At 47.6% G+C, this 17,500-nt stretch overlaps 6 protein-coding genes across 10 annotated transcripts in view; 2 read left to right on the plus strand and 4 right to left on the minus strand.

Moving 5' to 3' along the window:
- Positions 1–1,923, minus strand: part of LOC125952778 (uncharacterized) — a 62,224-nt gene extending 60,301 nt beyond the window's left edge. Inside the window, exons 1-2 of one of the 2 annotated variants that reach the window (XM_049682488.1) lie at positions 1,822–1,923; positions 284–662 (exon numbers count right to left, since the gene is read on the minus strand). In XM_049682488.1, coding sequence (XP_049538445.1) covers positions 284–317 — 34 coding nt within the window. In that variant the 5' untranslated portion in view covers positions 318–662; positions 1,822–1,923. Of the gene's footprint in view, positions 1–283; positions 663–1,715 lie in introns of both variants that reach the window. The other variant, XM_049682489.1, reaches the window with a different exon arrangement.
- Positions 1,924–4,094: 2,171 nt separating this feature from the next.
- On the minus strand, positions 4,095–8,761 carry LOC125952792 (dynein light chain Tctex-type). The gene is made up of 3 exons (XM_049682504.1): positions 8,596–8,761; positions 7,518–7,683; positions 4,095–5,185 (listed from the first exon to the last, which is right to left on the minus strand). The coding sequence occupies exons 1-3, from the start codon at positions 8,614–8,616 to the stop codon at positions 5,037–5,039; spliced, it is 336 nt and encodes a 111-aa protein (XP_049538461.1). The 5' UTR covers positions 8,617–8,761; the 3' UTR covers positions 4,095–5,036.
- A 286-nt stretch (positions 8,762–9,047) lies between these two features.
- LOC125952791 (DNA-directed RNA polymerase II subunit Rpb4) lies at positions 9,048–9,686 on the plus strand. The gene is made up of 3 exons (XM_049682503.1): positions 9,048–9,197; positions 9,259–9,439; positions 9,512–9,686. The coding sequence occupies exons 1-3, from the start codon at positions 9,134–9,136 to the stop codon at positions 9,684–9,686; spliced, it is 420 nt and encodes a 139-aa protein (XP_049538460.1). The 5' UTR covers positions 9,048–9,133.
- LOC125952762 (gamma-tubulin complex component 5) lies at positions 9,608–13,076 on the minus strand. Its single transcript, XM_049682455.1, has 4 exons — positions 12,937–13,076; positions 11,083–12,870; positions 9,813–11,022; positions 9,608–9,750 (listed from the first exon to the last, which is right to left on the minus strand). The coding sequence occupies exons 1-4, from the start codon at positions 13,015–13,017 to the stop codon at positions 9,707–9,709; spliced, it is 3,123 nt and encodes a 1,040-aa protein (XP_049538412.1). The 5' UTR covers positions 13,018–13,076; the 3' UTR covers positions 9,608–9,706.
- Positions 13,077–13,206: 130 nt separating this feature from the next.
- On the minus strand, positions 13,207–13,802 carry LOC125952790 (uncharacterized). Of its 2 annotated transcripts, none has more exons than XM_049682501.1 (2): positions 13,621–13,802; positions 13,207–13,513 (listed from the first exon to the last, which is right to left on the minus strand). In XM_049682501.1, exons 1-2 carry the CDS (start codon positions 13,791–13,793, stop codon positions 13,228–13,230), a joined length of 459 nt encoding a protein of 152 aa, XP_049538458.1. In that variant the 5' UTR covers positions 13,794–13,802; the 3' UTR covers positions 13,207–13,227. The 2 variants fall into 2 exon arrangements, with proteins under 2 accessions (XP_049538458.1, XP_049538459.1); XM_049682502.1 differs by having other exon boundaries at positions 13,207–13,561.
- Positions 13,803–13,849: 47 nt separating this feature from the next.
- LOC125952760 (uncharacterized) overlaps positions 13,850–17,500 on the plus strand; it is a 5,118-nt gene continuing 1,467 nt past the window's right edge. The window contains exons 1-3 of one of the 3 annotated variants that reach the window (XM_049682453.1): positions 13,850–13,929; positions 14,293–14,791; positions 14,890–17,500. The exon at positions 14,890–17,500 is cut by the window's right edge and continues 1,467 nt beyond it. In XM_049682453.1, coding sequence (XP_049538410.1) covers positions 14,418–14,791; positions 14,890–17,500 — 2,985 coding nt within the window. In that variant the 5' untranslated portion in view covers positions 13,850–13,929; positions 14,293–14,417. Of the gene's footprint in view, positions 14,032–14,292; positions 14,792–14,889 lie in introns of all 3 variants that reach the window. The other 2 variants (XM_049682452.1, XM_049682454.1) reach the window with 2 other exon arrangements.

Consider the following 17,500-nt stretch of genomic DNA (forward strand, 5'->3'; position numbering starts at 1 on the left):
TTGATGACAGTGCCAAGTCGGAGAGGCGCACTGCATCACTCATCGGCATCGAGTATCAACACGATGATGGCAAAGAGACCCCCGGCTTCTGCTGGCCGGAATCGAGAAGCAATGAAATAGCACCGGCCTAGACTGGACTGACCGGTTGCCTCAATTTGCGTGCTGTCATCTATAATTAATCAATCGAAAGTACAAAACCTCTCTCAACGGCCCTTTTCGCATCATGCTTGGGCAACGATCGGCCCAACAAACCGGCCAGCCTCCGAGAACTTGCTATGCTTACCAGTTAATATTGATAGTACGCCGAAGTAGTTCATGTTGATGCCGTCGCTCGTCGCTGTCAACCGTATCAAGAAGGAATGATGATGATTTATCGAGTGCAAACCACTCAACGTCTTTCCGCGGTAAGCGGCAAGGAAATGGACACTTCCGACAGGGCACTGTGCACGTGGTCGTTGAGTATAGCACAGAATACTTTTCCGGTTGCCGAAAAATCCGCTTCCTTTTGTGTTACACTATTAACGGCTTCCCTTCACTCTCTTACTTATCGTGTTTGGATAAGAATTTCACGGTTTGCGCTTGGTTTCCAGCCACTTCACACTCCAAAACCAACGGAACGTAGGACGTATGGAAGGACGCTTCTGATTTCACAATTTCACTCGCTGCAATATAAACACATATAAAAATTAGAAACACTCACTCCATTTCGTAACATCACTTGTAAGTAATTAACACTTTCCGGAACTCACATCCTGGCCGTCCATCCGTTTGCTTTAATCACTATCTCCTAACAATACTGCCAGATTGTGCCGCACCGGGAGTCTGGTAGCCGTGAACTGTTCACACTTTACCCAGGAGATTAGACGAGATTCCGTTTTCATTCGCGCACAAAAATTTGAATAATTAATTGGCTCCAGCACGTCTGCCGGGTGGAAAGTTCTACCCTTTAATACCACCTTTTTTCTTTTTCTTTACGGCCGCTCATTTTTACAGCAAATTGATTTCTTCTTCACCTCGCTGCTCCCATCATCGGCCAAACACCATGCACAAAATACTAAGCGCAATACCGCCGTAAGGTATTGAGGCACAGTTGGAGAATAAGAAATCAAATATCCCTTCCCACTCAGCGCAGGCAGGATATCGGATTACTTGTGCCGTGTTCCGGCAAACAGCGGGCGGCATAAGAAATATTTTCCACGCTAAACGTATTGCTTTCTGAGTTGTTTTTCTTATGCTGCTGCTGCTGCTGCTGCTGCTGATGGCATGTTTACCACAGCTTACAACGGTGATCGGTGCCAATTTTCCATTTTCCTGCCACAACACAAACATGATTGCCTGAGGGTTACTTCTACTCTGCTTTAATTGCCACACTCAGGGAGATATTTTTCGCCAATATTTGACACATTAATCCCACACAGCCTCTGGCTAAGGTCGTGATTTTGACGCGAAAAAAAAACGTGATCGCGCTTTTACCCGATCTGGAAAGCGGAACATTCCCACCTGCCTCCCTTCGCAGCAACACCGAGAAGGAAGAGGTGCGGGGCAGTTGATAATTATCTTCACTGCAAGCGTCGTTTCACGATCGCCAATCTCTTTAATTATGCATTCAATTAACTCTGCCCACGTTCGATCGCCGCTGAGATCCAACGCGTGATGGATGCAATTAAGAGCAACATTAACTCAACGCACGCTATTAACGACAGATTATTTCAAACCTTCAACCACTGCGTGCACGAGCGCTTGTCACCCGACTGGTTTCACTGGTCTTGATATCATTAGAAAAACACCGGAGAGCACGAGAGATTGCATAAACAAACTGACCCAACAATGGAACAACAACAGCACACGTGGAACACTGCGCCGAGCGTTAGCGGGAACAACCAACCAACCTCCATTCACAACGGTCCGAGCACGATTTGTGATGGCGGCGTCATTCACGCAGCCTCGGAGTTTCATCCACGGGTGTTCCGACCCTGCGTCCATATCTGTTGGTCTGGACGCAGGGCAAGAAACCCGAAGTCGCGTTCATTCCGAATGAGATTTCGTTTTTTAACGGCTGCCAGAGCGAGAAAAGAGAAACGTGGAAGGGTTAAGCCAGTGGAGGCCAAGCAGCAATGATTATAAAAAGGATCAAGAAGCGTGCACTAATATGTTACTTAGGAAGAAAGAGCAGTGGACAGATTTAATTTGTAAAATATATTCTTGAAAGTCCGAAAAATCTGGAAAAACAAAAGATATTAAAAAAATAAACCCGATTACGATTTGGTTTTCAATACAACAACAAAAATCTCGGTTTTCACTAATATTAGATGCAAGTAGCGAACACTACCGGTTGACCACCTCTGGGTTAAACGATGTTGTAGTGGCCGCACGTGCATCATCGTGTTCGTCTCGTTCGTGTTATGGAGTTTGCGCAACGGAAATCATCTCTCCGAGCATTCTTCTCTTTTTCCCCCTAATGGTATCTATGAGTAAGCAGTTAATAGCTGTGATATTGTTGCCGGATCTGGTCTGGATTTCATGCTTTACTTGAATAATAAAGGTTTAAGTATTTCTTTAAGTATCTTGAAAATATTTAATAGAACGTGAGGATCACATGAAAAGACATCACCAAAATGTTTATCCATTGCGACCAGAGGAAGACTGTTCAGTCGCAGGAAAGCAATTCAATTAATAACCGTACTTTTGAAAACGTTTCAAGTTTTGAGAACACGTGGTTCATCAACTGTTTCCACGCGTGTTTGTTCCCGCCAAAATTTTGCTAAGCTCTCTTTCTCTTTCATATAACGCAACTCAATTGAAGCGTTCATCCGGATTATTCTCCTGCTTCATTTCATCCTCGAACATCCGGTGGAAGATGGAGAAGAATCTTTAAACGCAACGCATATTAAACGAAACAAAAATGATTAAAAATGATAAAGGGTAAGGGATCTTTGTTAAAATTTTTAAAATGTCGACCATTGCATATAAGCTCAATTTCGTTATAAATTTCCAAAAAACCTTTGCGTTGCTACATCATAGACGATTCAGGTTTTACATACGCTTGCCAGAAAGATTGAAATGCACCTGAAACAAAGCCCAAGGATAATAGTTTCTGATCACATCCCGAAATCTCATGCATCATTGACTCGAATATAGAATTTCATTATTATTTCGTGCACCGAGTGTTCGCTTGGATCGCAGTTTAACTGTATCTCAAGGAATGAAAGAGCAATTCCGTACCTGATTGCAGATTCGCATCGGTTGCACTGCAATCCTTTGATTGACTACTACGACTACCGTGTACATCGCATAGCCCCGCAGCATGCCATCATACCACTAGCTGCGATGCTGAGCGATGCTGGAGTCTGGATGGTTACCTTTTTTGCTTTCTCCCTTCTTCGCTTCATTTATTATCATCTTCGCGGTTCGCGGCCCGTAAGTGGCAAACCAGCTGCACTCCTCCGCTGTCGGGAGTACATCATCTAAATTGCATACCACGCAGCCGGAAAACGGTCGTACGTGAGAAAACTTCGGTTCGGTTCTTCGCATCCGATGAGATGGTGTCCGTTCAGGATAACGTTGCTCGCAGCCATAGCAACCATTGCAGCCTGTGCTAGCCTGCATGAAACGAAACCATTCAGCCCTCGTCCCTTGCGCTACCCACTTTGTTGCTTTAAACCGTGTGCCCTCGCATCACCGCTGGCAGGATCACCAGTCCGCCTGTTCCCATGATGCCGTTGCTGATAATAACGTTACCGATGATGCATTATTTATTGCACATGTTTCCCGGTGCTACCCGATAGTTTCGACCGCTAGATTCGCGATAGCCCGTTTTACTCTCCGGTATCCCATTTTTCATTCCCTTAAATGCTCTTCCAATCCGGAGGATTCACGTTGAATGCATCATCCGGTAGACACCAGCAACTGGTACAGCTTCCACAATCCCTCCGCGGACGATCGTAAGAAGTTCATGAAAATTCATACCTAATTATGCTCACTCAAGCGTGACCGCACGTGCAAACAGCCATGTTTCGGAATGTGCTGAACTGAAAGAACTAGAATTTGAATTGTTAAACGTAAAATGTCTGAAATGAAATACACCCAAATGCCTGTTGTTTCCTCTTGATATTTTATTTCTACTGTTTATCAGCTGCCCATCAACAAAACGTACATTCACTTCCGTTTCGCTAGGACCTCGTCTCCTCGTACGACCTAATTACATGGAAATGTGGGATGCAAAGACACTTTTCATCGGTCGGTCACCGAGATCGCCACCTTCATTTGATATTTTACATCTCTTCACGACTCGGCTCTCGCCTACGAGGGCTCGTACACCCCGCTCGTACTCCCGCTTATACACAAACGATCAGTAGCGATCTGTCTTTACAGAAACGACATTTCGGCTGTTGTGCCCTTCTCTTGGTCTCACCTTCTGTCCTACACAGCCTTACCGCATTTTTTGTTTTCGATCATCTGTACCGTACCCTCCACAAGATATGGCCTTCCGATGTTGTTTATCACTGCACATCATCAAACTACTGCAGAGCGTATAGGTAAATATGAACAGGAATAGTCGGAAGAGTATCAAAAGCACTGCAGTGAGCTAGTAACAGTACTAGTGGTTAGTACATAAAAACAGTTTGAGACGATGTTTAAAGTGATGCCTTTATAACAATTCATGAGCAGCGAGCGTAAACGTTATCGCTGCGCACTTATGCGTAGTATTTTTCTTTAATTTAAAAAATAATAAATTACAAAAAGCTCTCGCGCGCAACAGATTTATCCGTACCTTGTTTCTCTCTATCTCTAGAAGCAGTTCATGGTTGCCGTTTGCATTGGTGCATTAATTTGGTGCCACTCTCAAAGATGCGAGGGAAACAATCAAACATTTATCAAATCATGATCGTAGAATGGTTCAGGAATGAGATGAAACTAGCATCAGTGCAATAGTAGTGTATTAAAGACAGCCCTTAATATGCCAGCCTTTGCACGAAAGGCTGCCCGCGTCGATAGTGCATATGAGTGTTCGTTTCAATTTCATCCTCTCTATTCACCTAAATCGAAAGCCCAAATACCGACACGATACAGTACATCGTTTTGTTCTCCCAGCGCACCGTACACGATCCGTCTGTTTCGTTGTTCCAATAACACGAACTTGCTGTATGGAGCCCTGCGCCATTTTTCTGCATTATCATACAGGTCACTAAAAAGGAAAAACGGATGAAAAAGAGGGGATCATATAGTTATCAGTTTTTGTTTCTTTATCGTAAGATCCGTATAACTGGCGGTCGACACGGATTCATCATCGTAGCTGACGTTCCATGGCAAAGCGAGCTCAATAACAGCATAACGACGCTGGTGCGTGCGGCACGCAATGTGACACTAGGCACTCGCCATCAATTCTATTGCCCTATTACGATTCTTTAAGGTAATGATTTAGTTTTCAGGTAATTTACTACACACAACAAAATGACTGAATTTGACACTTCCACACCGGTTCGATCCGTAACATAGCAACCTGCCGATTGCATCCATGAAATCGATCGTACTAACGCATCAAGTGGTTGCCCGATTGCCAATAGAATGGAACTGTAGTCGTCATTCATGCAATCATTGAATGTAAATCGAAAATAACCTACTCGACTAGGCAGGATCCAGTGTTAACCCCATTCATCAAACAATCATCCCTTTGACCATAACCAAAACATTACAAACGTAAAACCGTCTCCCCATTTGCTCGCATTTGACGCACTTTTCCAGAACGAACAATAAGCCTGAGTATTCTATCTTGTTGAATTTTTTGCACGTCTGTCACATCAGTCTAAGGAACTTTGTAAAAACACTAGCACCAATTGATGTCACCCGTTCCTCAAGGACTTGAGGACGGATGTAAGCAATCGTATATAAAACCAAGCCGTTCGCCAGAACAGTTCAGAATCTTCCGTTATCAGCATTCTCATTTCGACGGTAAAGCTACGAAATGAAGCAGCACTTCCTTACTACCATCTTACTTGCCGTCAGCCTGCTGACTGGCCCAACATTGGCGCAAATTGGCGTCGGTATCGGAGGCATCGGGGTCACTGTCCTGGGATCGTCCTCAATCATTGGTGTCACCGTTGCGGGCGCCACGACGACAACCGCTGCGGCCACTACGACGACGACCGTTGCCCCCACCACCACGACCGCGGCTCCCACCACCACGACCGCGGCTCCCACCACCACGACCGCGGCTCCCACCACCACGACTGCTGCCGCAGCAACTACCGCTGCGGGCGCGACAACTACGGTCGCTGGTAATACGGTCGTTTTCAACATCAACGGAAGTAAGTAGCGTTAGCCCCAGAATCCACCCATGATTCGACTCTGATTCCCCCGGCAAAGAATCGGAGTCGACTCCAAAAACAATCCGGAATCCATTTCGATTCTGGAGTCGAATTTTAACGATTTTAACGACCTCTTCTTATGTCAAATGCTTGATCCAGGCGTCGTTACTGTTGCTTCAACTGATCAAGCTACGATTGCCGCTATCGTTGCTGCTCTATCGGCCACAACAACCACCGTAGCAGCCACTACGACGACGGCTGCGGCTACAACAACAACAACAGTAGCAGCAACAACCACGACAGCAGCAGCGACAACAACAACAGCAGCAGCAACAACAACAGCAGCAGCAACAACAACAGCAGCAGCCTCAACGGCCGCAACGGCGACCGCTGCATCAACAACCGCTCCTACAACAACGACGACGGCTGCGGCTACAACGACAACCGCTGCCACCACCATCACGGTTACGGTTACCATTAACGGACAAACTGTAACTTTAACAGCCACCGATTCCAGCATCCTTACCCTTTTGACTCAGCTCTTGAATAGCCTGTCAACTACAACCGTTGCAACCACAACCACGGCCGCCCCCACGACGACCACAGCGGCCACCAACGTAGGAAAAGGTTGCCGCGGACATGGAAGCCACGAGCGTTTCGGAGGTGCAGGAATCGGTATCGGCATTGGCGCTGGCATTGGTTTAGGCGGGCTCGGAATCAGAGCAGGAATCGGAGCAGGATTCGGTGGCCGTGGAAACGCTGGTTTCCAGCCCAGGCCTGGCGGCATCATCCGCCCTGTAGTCGGTGCACTAACCAATACCGCCGGTAATATTATCGGTTCGGGGCTGAACTTAGCAGGAGGAATACTGGGTGGAGCAGCGAACCTTGCAGGAGGAATTGCGCGAGGCGTCGGTACCGCCGTCAGCGGCCTCGGAGCTGGACTCAATGCAGTGGGCGGTGGAGGCTTGAGCGCTAATGTGCGACCGTCCGCACAGTTTGGATCCAACGGAGGTTTCGGTATCAATGCAGGACTTGGGGGTAGACTTGGCAGTGGTGCCGGTATCGGTGCAGGAATCGGAGCTAGATTTGGCGTCGTCGGATAATCGCTTCAACCATTCCAACGTTTTTCAGAATAGCTAGTATGCAGCAATAAAGTATAGAATCCATGCCGACTTGCCCGTTTTTCCACTTACTTGTTCCAATTTTACTTACCAATGTATTTATACGGCTTTTGCAGCTTTGTTAACACTCCCAAACAGTTCTCTACCACAGAACCGGTCCAGTTGTTCACCTTATCGTGCTGGTACGCGTTGCCTCCGATCGTCGTCTCAATGGCTTCCTTTATTATCTTACTGACATCGTCAACAACGAACTGGTGCTGATGAAGAATTAACATTATGAAAAGATGAAAATTAGTAAACAAATAAAACAACGGAAAATTATTTGGCCAAAGGGACAGGCAATCCGATCGTATCGCCCAACAGTGGACAACTATCCGCAGAAGTTCATCATCGAACCGAACAAAACGGAGAGCGCCGCTGGAATGGAATCTATCATACCGGTAATGTTTCTATTCCCTCATCGGGTCCTTCCGGGTTCCGTGGCCTATGGACCCAGAGTAAGCCGTAGCCAGTGGGAAAACAAGGATTACTTCGCGCCAAAGTTTGATCAATTCCGACTTGGTGCTAAAACATCAACAACAAACCCCATCCAAACACTGCGCTTTACTACTGCGTGCAATATTGGGGTCAGAGCGGGAACGAACTTATCCAGCAGATAAATAGTTCTAGAATCGTTCTTCCGTAGTGCCGCCGTTCTACCGGCAGGCGGAGAAGGGAAACTTGCATGACTAAAAGCCATTCATCGTTCCGCAAAAAAATGTTCGCACCTACGGGGGTGTTAAATCGCGTCCTTCGAATTGCTCCTCTTATGGATCCATCAGTGGGCCATTTCTTTCCGCCAACGGATTATTAACATGTTCCCGTGCAACCAAGCAACCCTTTCGTAGAAACGCCGGACAAATCGTTTCGCTCATCTAGTTCACATAGCCCCCGAGCCGGCACACGAAAAAGCGGATTTTCGGCAAAGGCAGCGGACCATAAGACATGCAAATCGGCGTCGATTAGACCGTAGAATTTTTGTGTTTTGTTTGCTTTTCATGACGCATCCCAAAAATATTTCAATGATGTCTCCGGAACCCACACGTCGTCAGTTAAGGGGCCAAGCTTCCGCCGCGACCTCGGTCTAGAGCGCCGCCCTCGCCACCGTCGCCAACGTCGCTGTTGCTTACCTCATCTTTGCTGTCCTCCATTTTCCCTACAGCATACAAACGATCTTAATCACTGCGATTATTGCTCGAGCAATTCGTGAAATAAGAGGCCACTATTTCGGGATTCTTTTAATTTGAGCTTGCGGCTGCGGCTTCGAAACTCGCGGAATCTTCTAGGTAACAGCGGGCTTGTGTGGAAGAATGACGCAGGAGATGGAGGGAAACGGGACTTTGACAGTTCTCTGCTGCCAAGCCGTGTTCACAACCCCTAGTCGAGTGAAGCGCGATTGAATTTTCGTTGTTGTTTTTCGTGTTGTTTTTATTAAAAATAATATTCGTTTTCGGTGTTTTAGTTTAATTTAATTGTATTCGTCGATGATTTGGTTAAAGCTAAGAAAACCGCAAAAATTCCATGATCTTTTCGGCATCAGAAAATGTCCCAAATATATTGGCCCAAACAGTTGGGACATTTTCTGTCAACCAAAACAAACGCAGAAAACTCCGCCGTCTCCGCGAATAAAGCCACCAATTTCCAAGTTTAATTCGTAAATTCTTCGTCATGGCTGGCTTCAACCCGGTGGATATGGTCGATGAAGATGCGGCCGATTTACAGTTTCCGAAAGGTAGGTTCCGTACCGCGTTCGCTGTAGTTTCTTTCGCTTACCGGACAGTGTTTACTGGCAGAATTTGAAAACGCCGAAACGCTGCTGATCAGCGAAGTGCACATGCTGCTGGAGCATCGCAAAAACCAAAACGAATCCTCCGAGGAAGAGCAGGAGTTTTCGGAAGTGTTCCACAAAACGTACACCTACACCAACGAATTCCGGAAGTTCCGCAACAAGGAAACCATCGCCAGCGTTCGCAGGTAAACGAGACGACACACCTCAGGATTGTGTGCATTTGGCTGTTAGTGGTTTATTGTGTGTATTCCAAACAGTTTACTGATGCAGAAAAAGTTGCACAAATTCGAACTTGCGGCCCTGGGGAATCTTTGTCCAGCATCGCCCGAAGAAGCGAAGGCGCTCATTCCGTCCCTTGAGGGTCGCTTCGAGGACGACGAGCTGCAACAGATACTGGACGACATCGGCACAAAACGTAGCTTGCAGTATTAGGTGTGTGCGAATGTGGTGCTTCAGTACGGTGCATTGTAGCTAAACGCATCGGCCAGACCGGTCACTGGAACAGAAACGAACATCAATAAAGTCTGGTAAAGCTAACCCATAACCAGCTGCACTTACGATGTAGTTTTTGCTTGCCGTAGGCCTCCCGACTGAGTAATCTGGCCAACTCCTGGTGACACTTACAGTATGTGCGCTCCAGTTCATCGATTTGGCAACGAGACACAAAATCACCAATCATACTGTTATCCGTTATTTCGCCACGAGCGTCCAACTCCGTAAAGTTGGTTGTGGTTTGCCACTCATCGCGCAGGATCGACACCAGCTCCAACATTTGCTTAATTCCTTCCAGCACCTCCCTACTGTCCTCCTGTTGAAAGCAATGCTCAAAGATGGTACTTATGTACATCTGATGCGCCGTTATCATATCACTGAGATTGTCAGCACGGTCAAGTTTCGCATCGAGCTGCTCACCGTGCGATTGCAACACGTGCGTCATGAGGTGTGAGTGGACGCACTGAAGGGAAAATATCATCCAAAACTTCAGCATTGCCAATCGCTTCAGTATCAGATCCATCATGCCGAAGATCGCATAAGGTGGCCTTCGTTTCTGGGACCACGGAAACCGTAACATTTCTAACGTTCCCAGAGCCCACTTCACCTTCAACAGAAACCGAAACACGCTGTTATAGCTGGCCAGCGTATCGTCGTTGATCATGTTGGTCAAATCGTGACCGGGAATGTACAGTACTCGTATCGCATCGATCGCCTGCAGCACTGTCGGGTGTTCTAGCCTGTGTCCGACTGAACGATCGATCTCTACAGTAAACAGCGACATCATATCGTTGTAGCGTGAGGCGAGAATATCGCTTAACTGGGTCGTAAGCAAGTACGGATTGGCCCAGCTTTCTCCGGCTTCGATTCTTCGAAACAGATCGCTGTAAAAGTAATCCATCAGATCGCTAGCTTCCAGGAGCAGTACCTTCCGTATGTTCCTCAAATGATCCATCACATGAAACTCATCTTTGTAGATGTAGGTAACGTAGTGGTTAGCGGCTTGTCGCTTGGTTTCCATCAGCGTTTTTATCGCATCAAACAGCACGTGCTCCAACGGGAGCGGTAGTGTTGAGATTTCATTAAGTATCTCGTACAGTGTGTGAGCATTCGTAAGCTCTCGCTCCGGTTTAGCGATCAACTCTGGTGAGGATTGTGGCTCCGTGTATTCACTGACCAAGTTTAGTGTACTTTTTAGAGCCATAAGGAGCAAATCGTCGTTGCAGATTTCTTGAATTTCTTTAGTTAGTCGCTGTACCTTGTGTCCTTCTTGTTTCTGTAAATGTGATTGATAAAAGCTTAGCATGTGATTCAACTACACGAAACTTATACTCACATCCATTAGCATGGCTGCATTTCCTTCCGTTTGTGTAATGTCTACTTGATCCGCCGATGCCTCCTCCGTCCGAAATTTCTCCAGCTCTTCTACGATGGATCCCAAAAAGCTTAAATAAACCAAATTTTCATCCTCCGACTCGTGCGCCCTGCGCATATCGCTTATCCTATCTAAGCCATTCAAAATATTCAAAGTGTAACCAGCTTCCAGGGAATGATGCAGTAATAGCTTGATAATTGGATCGTTCTCTATCACTTCCGAGATGGCTGAGCTAACGTAGAAGCAACGTTGCTTGCACTTGGAGAACAATCTCGCCTGGTAACCGGTCAGCACGCCAATGTGTGGCGGATCCGTATATTGTCTTTCTACTAAAAACTCGTCTCGCCAATCATCGAGCCTTCCCTCTGTCCACCAGATGTCGATCATATTCATGTAGCATTTCAAGGCCGCCAGTAGCAGTGCGAAAGCCAGATTGCCCTTCTCCAAGTTGGCACTCAATTTAACACTACGGAATAATCCCGAAAGCAGATGGGCTACCGCAATGTGGGCCGGATATTTCGTCCAATCGAGCACCGAGAACCGGTGGATGTCGTACAGTTTCTTGAGCACAAGCAGCTCTGGTTCTAGCTCATGAAACAGTGAGATGATTGTGTCCGTTTTGCCCGGCTCTTGACGTATTAGCTCCATTTCCTTCGCTATCATCACCGTTTCCATGTTCGTTAGGAAGCTTTTCACTCCCGCTGCGTAGCACTCAAACGAGTGAGGTGCAGGTATCGATTTTCCCGAAGTATCCAAAACGCTGCTACAGAAATTCCGCAATCGATAGGCAATCGTCATGAACTCGGTGAAGTTGAGAAGAAAAGTTTGAATGCCATGCTCAGTGGTGCTAGCCAGCGAAACGTTGGAATTGATCCATATTTGATCATCATCAATTCGAAACAGTTTGCAATCGACCGGGGCAGTAAACATCCACAGTATCTCCCTCAGAACGCAGCTTTCCGATACGGTCGAAACGGGATCGGATTTTAGAAATCCATGAGAAGCTTTTGCCACACATTCCGACCAGAAATCACAAAACGAGGCACCTCTGTGGTCACTCAGGATGTTCACTTTGAACTGAGAATCCTGCCACCAGCTCATTTGAACGTTTTCTTCTAGCCAATCCAGCGCATTCTCCTGATCAAACAGATGGTAATTATCTTCTCGTTGAGGCGGTGCAATTGGGCCATAAACTTCTCTCTGTTCAATACATCGGTCATCCGGTACTTGCCCATGCTCTATCAATTCAAAGTCCGATTCCTTTTGCTCGCCAGCGGTTGTCGGAACATTCTCATCGTCCTCTAGATCACTCCAGTCGCTTAGGTCTGAATTCTGGAGCGACAATTGAACCGAAACGTTGTCTTTCAGCAAGTCAGCTATTAAATCATCCTTCTCCTTGTCGGGCAGACGCGGTCGGATGGGTTCTGGTTGAAAGAGTTCAATGGCACGTCCGGTCTGTCGCCGCTCTTTTAGCGCTCCCACCGGATTATAGGCCACCGTGATGAGAAACAAAAGGATGGACCAGTGGATCTCGTGTACGTAGTGTTCCATGCAGTCCGGATCGGTGATCAACTCCTCGTAGCACCGTCGTAAATTTGTGGCCTCCGTGACGAAATTTGTCAATTCCATATTTTCTATGACATCCTCCATCTTCCGCCTAATTTCGTGACTGTTTACCGAAAGGAAGGTGTGATTCCGGATTATACCCATCATGAACTGCTGGCAGAGCGTGAAGTTCTCCTCCGTCTCCTAAAAAGAAGTATCGCATCTGGCGGTTAGCATAGACGATCGCCAATATTTGCCTCTCTCGTTTACCTCGAAGCCGGTCAGTAATTTGATGAATTCCGGCACATACCGCTGCACCAGTGCCTCCACTTCAGATAACACCAGGGACATTTTCTTATCACTGTTTCAGTCCTTTTTTAACCCAAATTTAATCCTTTCTCCGTTCTCAAGCGACTCATAGGCGTTTGTTTACAACATTCCGGCTGTTCGTCATCTGTCATCATCCAGCCACCCGGAAAATCTGTATCCACGCGAAATCCAATTTATTTAACTTTAATTTAATATTTCACAAATCTTTTATTTAGTAAATGATTCACTGATTCATCCGGGATTATTTGTCTGCAGACATCTCATCCGCAAATTACAAGCAATCATACGCCTCGCTTCCTTTACGGGGTTTATATATTCTACCTCAATGAATGGCTTATATTTTAAGCGCATTTCTTTAAATAATTCATCGATATTATCTGCTTCCATCAGCCGTTCTCGCAAGAATCCGGATGAGGTAGTTGAGTTGATATCGGCGGAACACTCAGTATCGTACAGCATGAGGGTGCCGCACACCTCGACATGATCTCCTCCTTGCGGTCTCTTTCCTCGGTAATTTCTAAAGGAGATATCAAGAACAAAGGTGCCATCTTCAAGTTGAAAACTCCTGCAACGGTAAGGTATGTTAGATATTGCGCACAATCTTTTCCGGCGACGGTTACCTACCCGGGAAGCTCCGGAATCATCAAGGATAGCAGCTTGTCTTCGCCGTGTGCCATTTTCCCTATCGCGGAACACTTTCCGTTAGGTAGCAGCGAGGGATGTTCGACGAGTAGGATCTCCTCCACCAGAATTGGTTTGAAGAAATCACAGTATTCTAGGAATTTCAGTTGATCCATTTCCCCGTTTCCGTTTCCGTTTCCTTTTGTTTTGGCCAGTTCAAAAACACCAGCTGTCAAACGCGGATCCACCAAAACAATCCGGAATCGGTCAGCTTTGCGAATCTCGAATCGTTCCCGACTTACTGATATTACGGTAATTTCCGATTAGTTTTAAAGGATTCTCGGACGAACCATCTCGACGACCGCTTCGTCGTCTTGGCGGAAAAGGTTTGGGATGGAGACAGCTGTTTTGTTGGTCTGTATTACTTTCGGTTTCTACGTGTCTTCGGGACGTGCTGAGGCGTGTGTGAAGCGCGTTTGTGGGCTGGTTGCGTAGCCCACTTATCATTCCACCCACACACAGCCCTCCCGTGGAACGGTTTCTTCTCGCTTTATCGGTCAATGTAAACAAAGTCCTGTTATAACTGTTCCACTCGTTTCATCTGCCTGATTGCCTGATAGGGGCGCTGTTATCCGATATCGCGTGTGTAATTCCCTCGTTGCCTCGTCGTTCCAGATACGGCAGCATCCGAAACAGCGCATCACGTGCGGAGCGTGTAGCGGTGCGTAATGGGAAACGGACAGTGAAGATCCAGCGTAGCTAAAGAATTCATCAATTGACCGTAGTCGGGCACTGCTAGGATGCCACAATCGACTAACCAGCAGGGCAGCGGTGTGAGAGTCAGTGGCTCTATCCAACAACCATCGACAGCGGTGGCGAATGGTAGTGAGGGTATGCTGGTGTGCAGTGAGACGACGATGCCTGGAGTTGGTGGCCACGGAACAAGTGTTACTCCAAGATCGAGACCCAAGCCGCCCTGTTCGACAACTCCTTCTATCGGGCTAACGCTTGCTCCGATTTCGCTGAATCCCTCTCCGAAAAACGTCATCTCGCCTGTTCCCGCTGCAACGGTAGAGAGTGAAAGGTTTATAGCCAACTTTGATGACAAATTTCTTGGTGCCTCGGTGCCTCGTCAGAGTCCCGCATCCATGGAAGGAGATTCCTCCTCGTTCAGGTATCGGCATCGAAGTCATGCGGAACTGCCGCAGTACACGTCAGACCTATTATCATTAACGAATATGTCTCCCCTTCACGCTCTTGCTCTGCTTGTAGGTTCAAGGCTCCATCGAATGCAGTATCACCTGCAACTCTGTTATCACCGTTCGAACAGGAACCCATGTCAACCTCTACGACAACGGTTTCCGTTCGGCCGCGACCGACGGCGCTCAACCATACACAACATCAGCAACACCAGCAACAAATCTTGAGCAATTCCAACAGTGAAAAATCGCTCGTGTCACCATTATCCGGATCATCGACCTGGAATCCATTCGGTGACCCGTCACCCTTCAGTCCCATCTCTACCCTGACTGAAGATCAGCTTTTTGGAGCCGAGTTTGATAAGTTGAGGCTAGAAGGAAGCCAAACGTCGATCGTCACCTCACCGGAGGAGATGAAATCGGATCGTTGTGTACCGTATTGGAGCACTGGTCAGCGCACTTCCCTGTCACAGGCCCTCTCGACAGGGATGCTGCATGCGACAGCAGGGGGAGAGCATAGCAACGGGGCTGGAGTTGGAACGGGGAAGGCCGGAGGGCTACAGTTAGAGGAAGATCCGTTTGGATCCGCACCGTTTACGTTGCCAAAACGTTTCAAACAAAAGAGCAGCTCCTCGAAGCTGGCTTCGAAGCTGAGCGATCGATGGCGTAATGCCGTCGGAGGACAGGGTGGAAAGGAGAGTTTAATAGAATGCACGCCTGTCGAGCCGTGCAGCTCGAACGGGATCGATGCACGACCAGGATCGACGACGAAGCACAAGGAGCTCGCGATCGACAAATCCGTGCTGCTTGGCGGGGGACCAAAGAATCTGAAACTGGAAGATCTTATTACTGGCGGAGAGAAGGATTCTCCCAGCTTCATCAAGCTACCGCTAGATGATAGGAACAAGTACGAGAAGCTCAATTCGAACGATATCACTTCGGATGATAGTGATTCCGAGTATTATGCAGAATCTATGGGATCAGTTGGTGGCCCTGGTATGGGGGCGGTTGGTGGCGGTGGTCCCTTGGGGGCCAGTGCCCTCAACAGCTCGATCGGAGTGCACGCGGGAAGTGTGAAGAAGCACAGCTTTAAGCAATTCGTCGAGAGCAACATTCCTGAGAAACTGCAAGCAGTTTATCATAAGGTAGATAAGAGCCAAATTAAAAATGTCCAAATCGTGAAGAAACTACGAAGCAAGGTTGTGCACGGTACTAAGGATGGTACCACGGTGGCCGGTGGTGCGTCAAACGCTACGAAAGGAAACAAGGGAAAAGCGGGGAAGCGTGTGGGTAGGAATGGAGGAGCACAACAGCAAGAGCATGGTGTGGCCACGACAGAGGGCAATCCCTCGGATGATGAGGATTCCATCGGTTCGGCGTCCGATCTGCGGGCCAATGATGATTTTCTCGAAGGAGATGAACCCGAACCGGTGCCCGCCAATGGACGTGCGAAGAAGAAACCATTTGTCCGTGGTGGAGTGTACGGTGGAGAGGGTAGTGTAGACGATTGCATCAGCGAAAGCATCAAAACATGTGGTTCAAGTGCCTATCATGCGGAGTGCGAAAGTGTGACCACTAATGAGGACAATAGCAGCCGCATCGTTACGCGAGTTCGCGTTAAGAAACGGGAACATCTGGATTCCAAGCATAGCGTCATCGATGAGAATGATTCCGCGGAAGAGGACATGATACAAGGTGAAAAGCCATTGCTGCTAGACGATGAGCTCGACTACGAATCTGCTGCCGAGAACAATACTTGTGGTGAAGAAGTTCTTATCGATCCCTTTACACCGGAAGATGACGCTGATACCACGATTAAGCAGCAACGGCACCATCCTGTCCAAGAATCTCACGAAGATGATGAAGGTGAAGTCGAGCTGGATCCATTCGCTTTGGCACCGTTCCGCAAACCGTTCGTGCCGAAGCGTACAAACAATTTGAACAAGTTTTTACCCGAAGTGCAACCGATTCCGGAAAACTATTCGATTGCAGCTATTCCTCTCCAGCACCAGCAGCAGCAACAACAATCGAATTCGAATGCTGTGGCTACCAACGATTTTATGACCTCAACTCCAATAAAACCCTCGAACACGGTGCACGCGATCGCTGGTGATCTGTTCGTAATCGATGCCCCCACACCCGTGGCTAGCGACACGATGACGGTTCCATCGATCCGTGAGAAATCTCCAAATGCTCGACGGGATCTATTCGGTTCGGAACCGTTTCCTTCTGGTTCGTTGGCCTCTGTTTCGCCGGGTTTTGTGGCACCGCCACCCTTGAATACCACAAACCTTCCTCAGGAATCTATAGTGCCTCTGGTTTCCATTGAACCCGGTACCGTCTCGTTGACGCATATGATCCCACTGGTAAAGAGTCCAGTCATTCCGGCTATACCCGCACCACCACCCGTGGCCTCACTAACGACCGTTATACCGGCACTGCAACCGAACGTGGTTCCTCCGTTCAATTACAATCGTCAACAAACCACAACTTCTTCCGCGAGACGTAACTATGTCAACTACAGTCAAATACCGGCCCACAGCTTGGGTAAAATTTCACCGGACAACAACTACGTTAACTTCCAGCCGGACGACGAGCTGGATGATGATGTGCGTAATCTCAAGTCGGACGATTACGAAGACAACAGCAGCGATACGGTGGTGAAGGTTTCGTCGAAGGGATTT

Source organism: Anopheles darlingi, chromosome 2 (genome assembly GCF_943734745.1).
Source record: "Anopheles darlingi chromosome 2, idAnoDarlMG_H_01, whole genome shotgun sequence".
NCBI classification, from domain to species: Eukaryota; Metazoa; Arthropoda; class Insecta; order Diptera; family Culicidae; genus Anopheles; species Anopheles darlingi.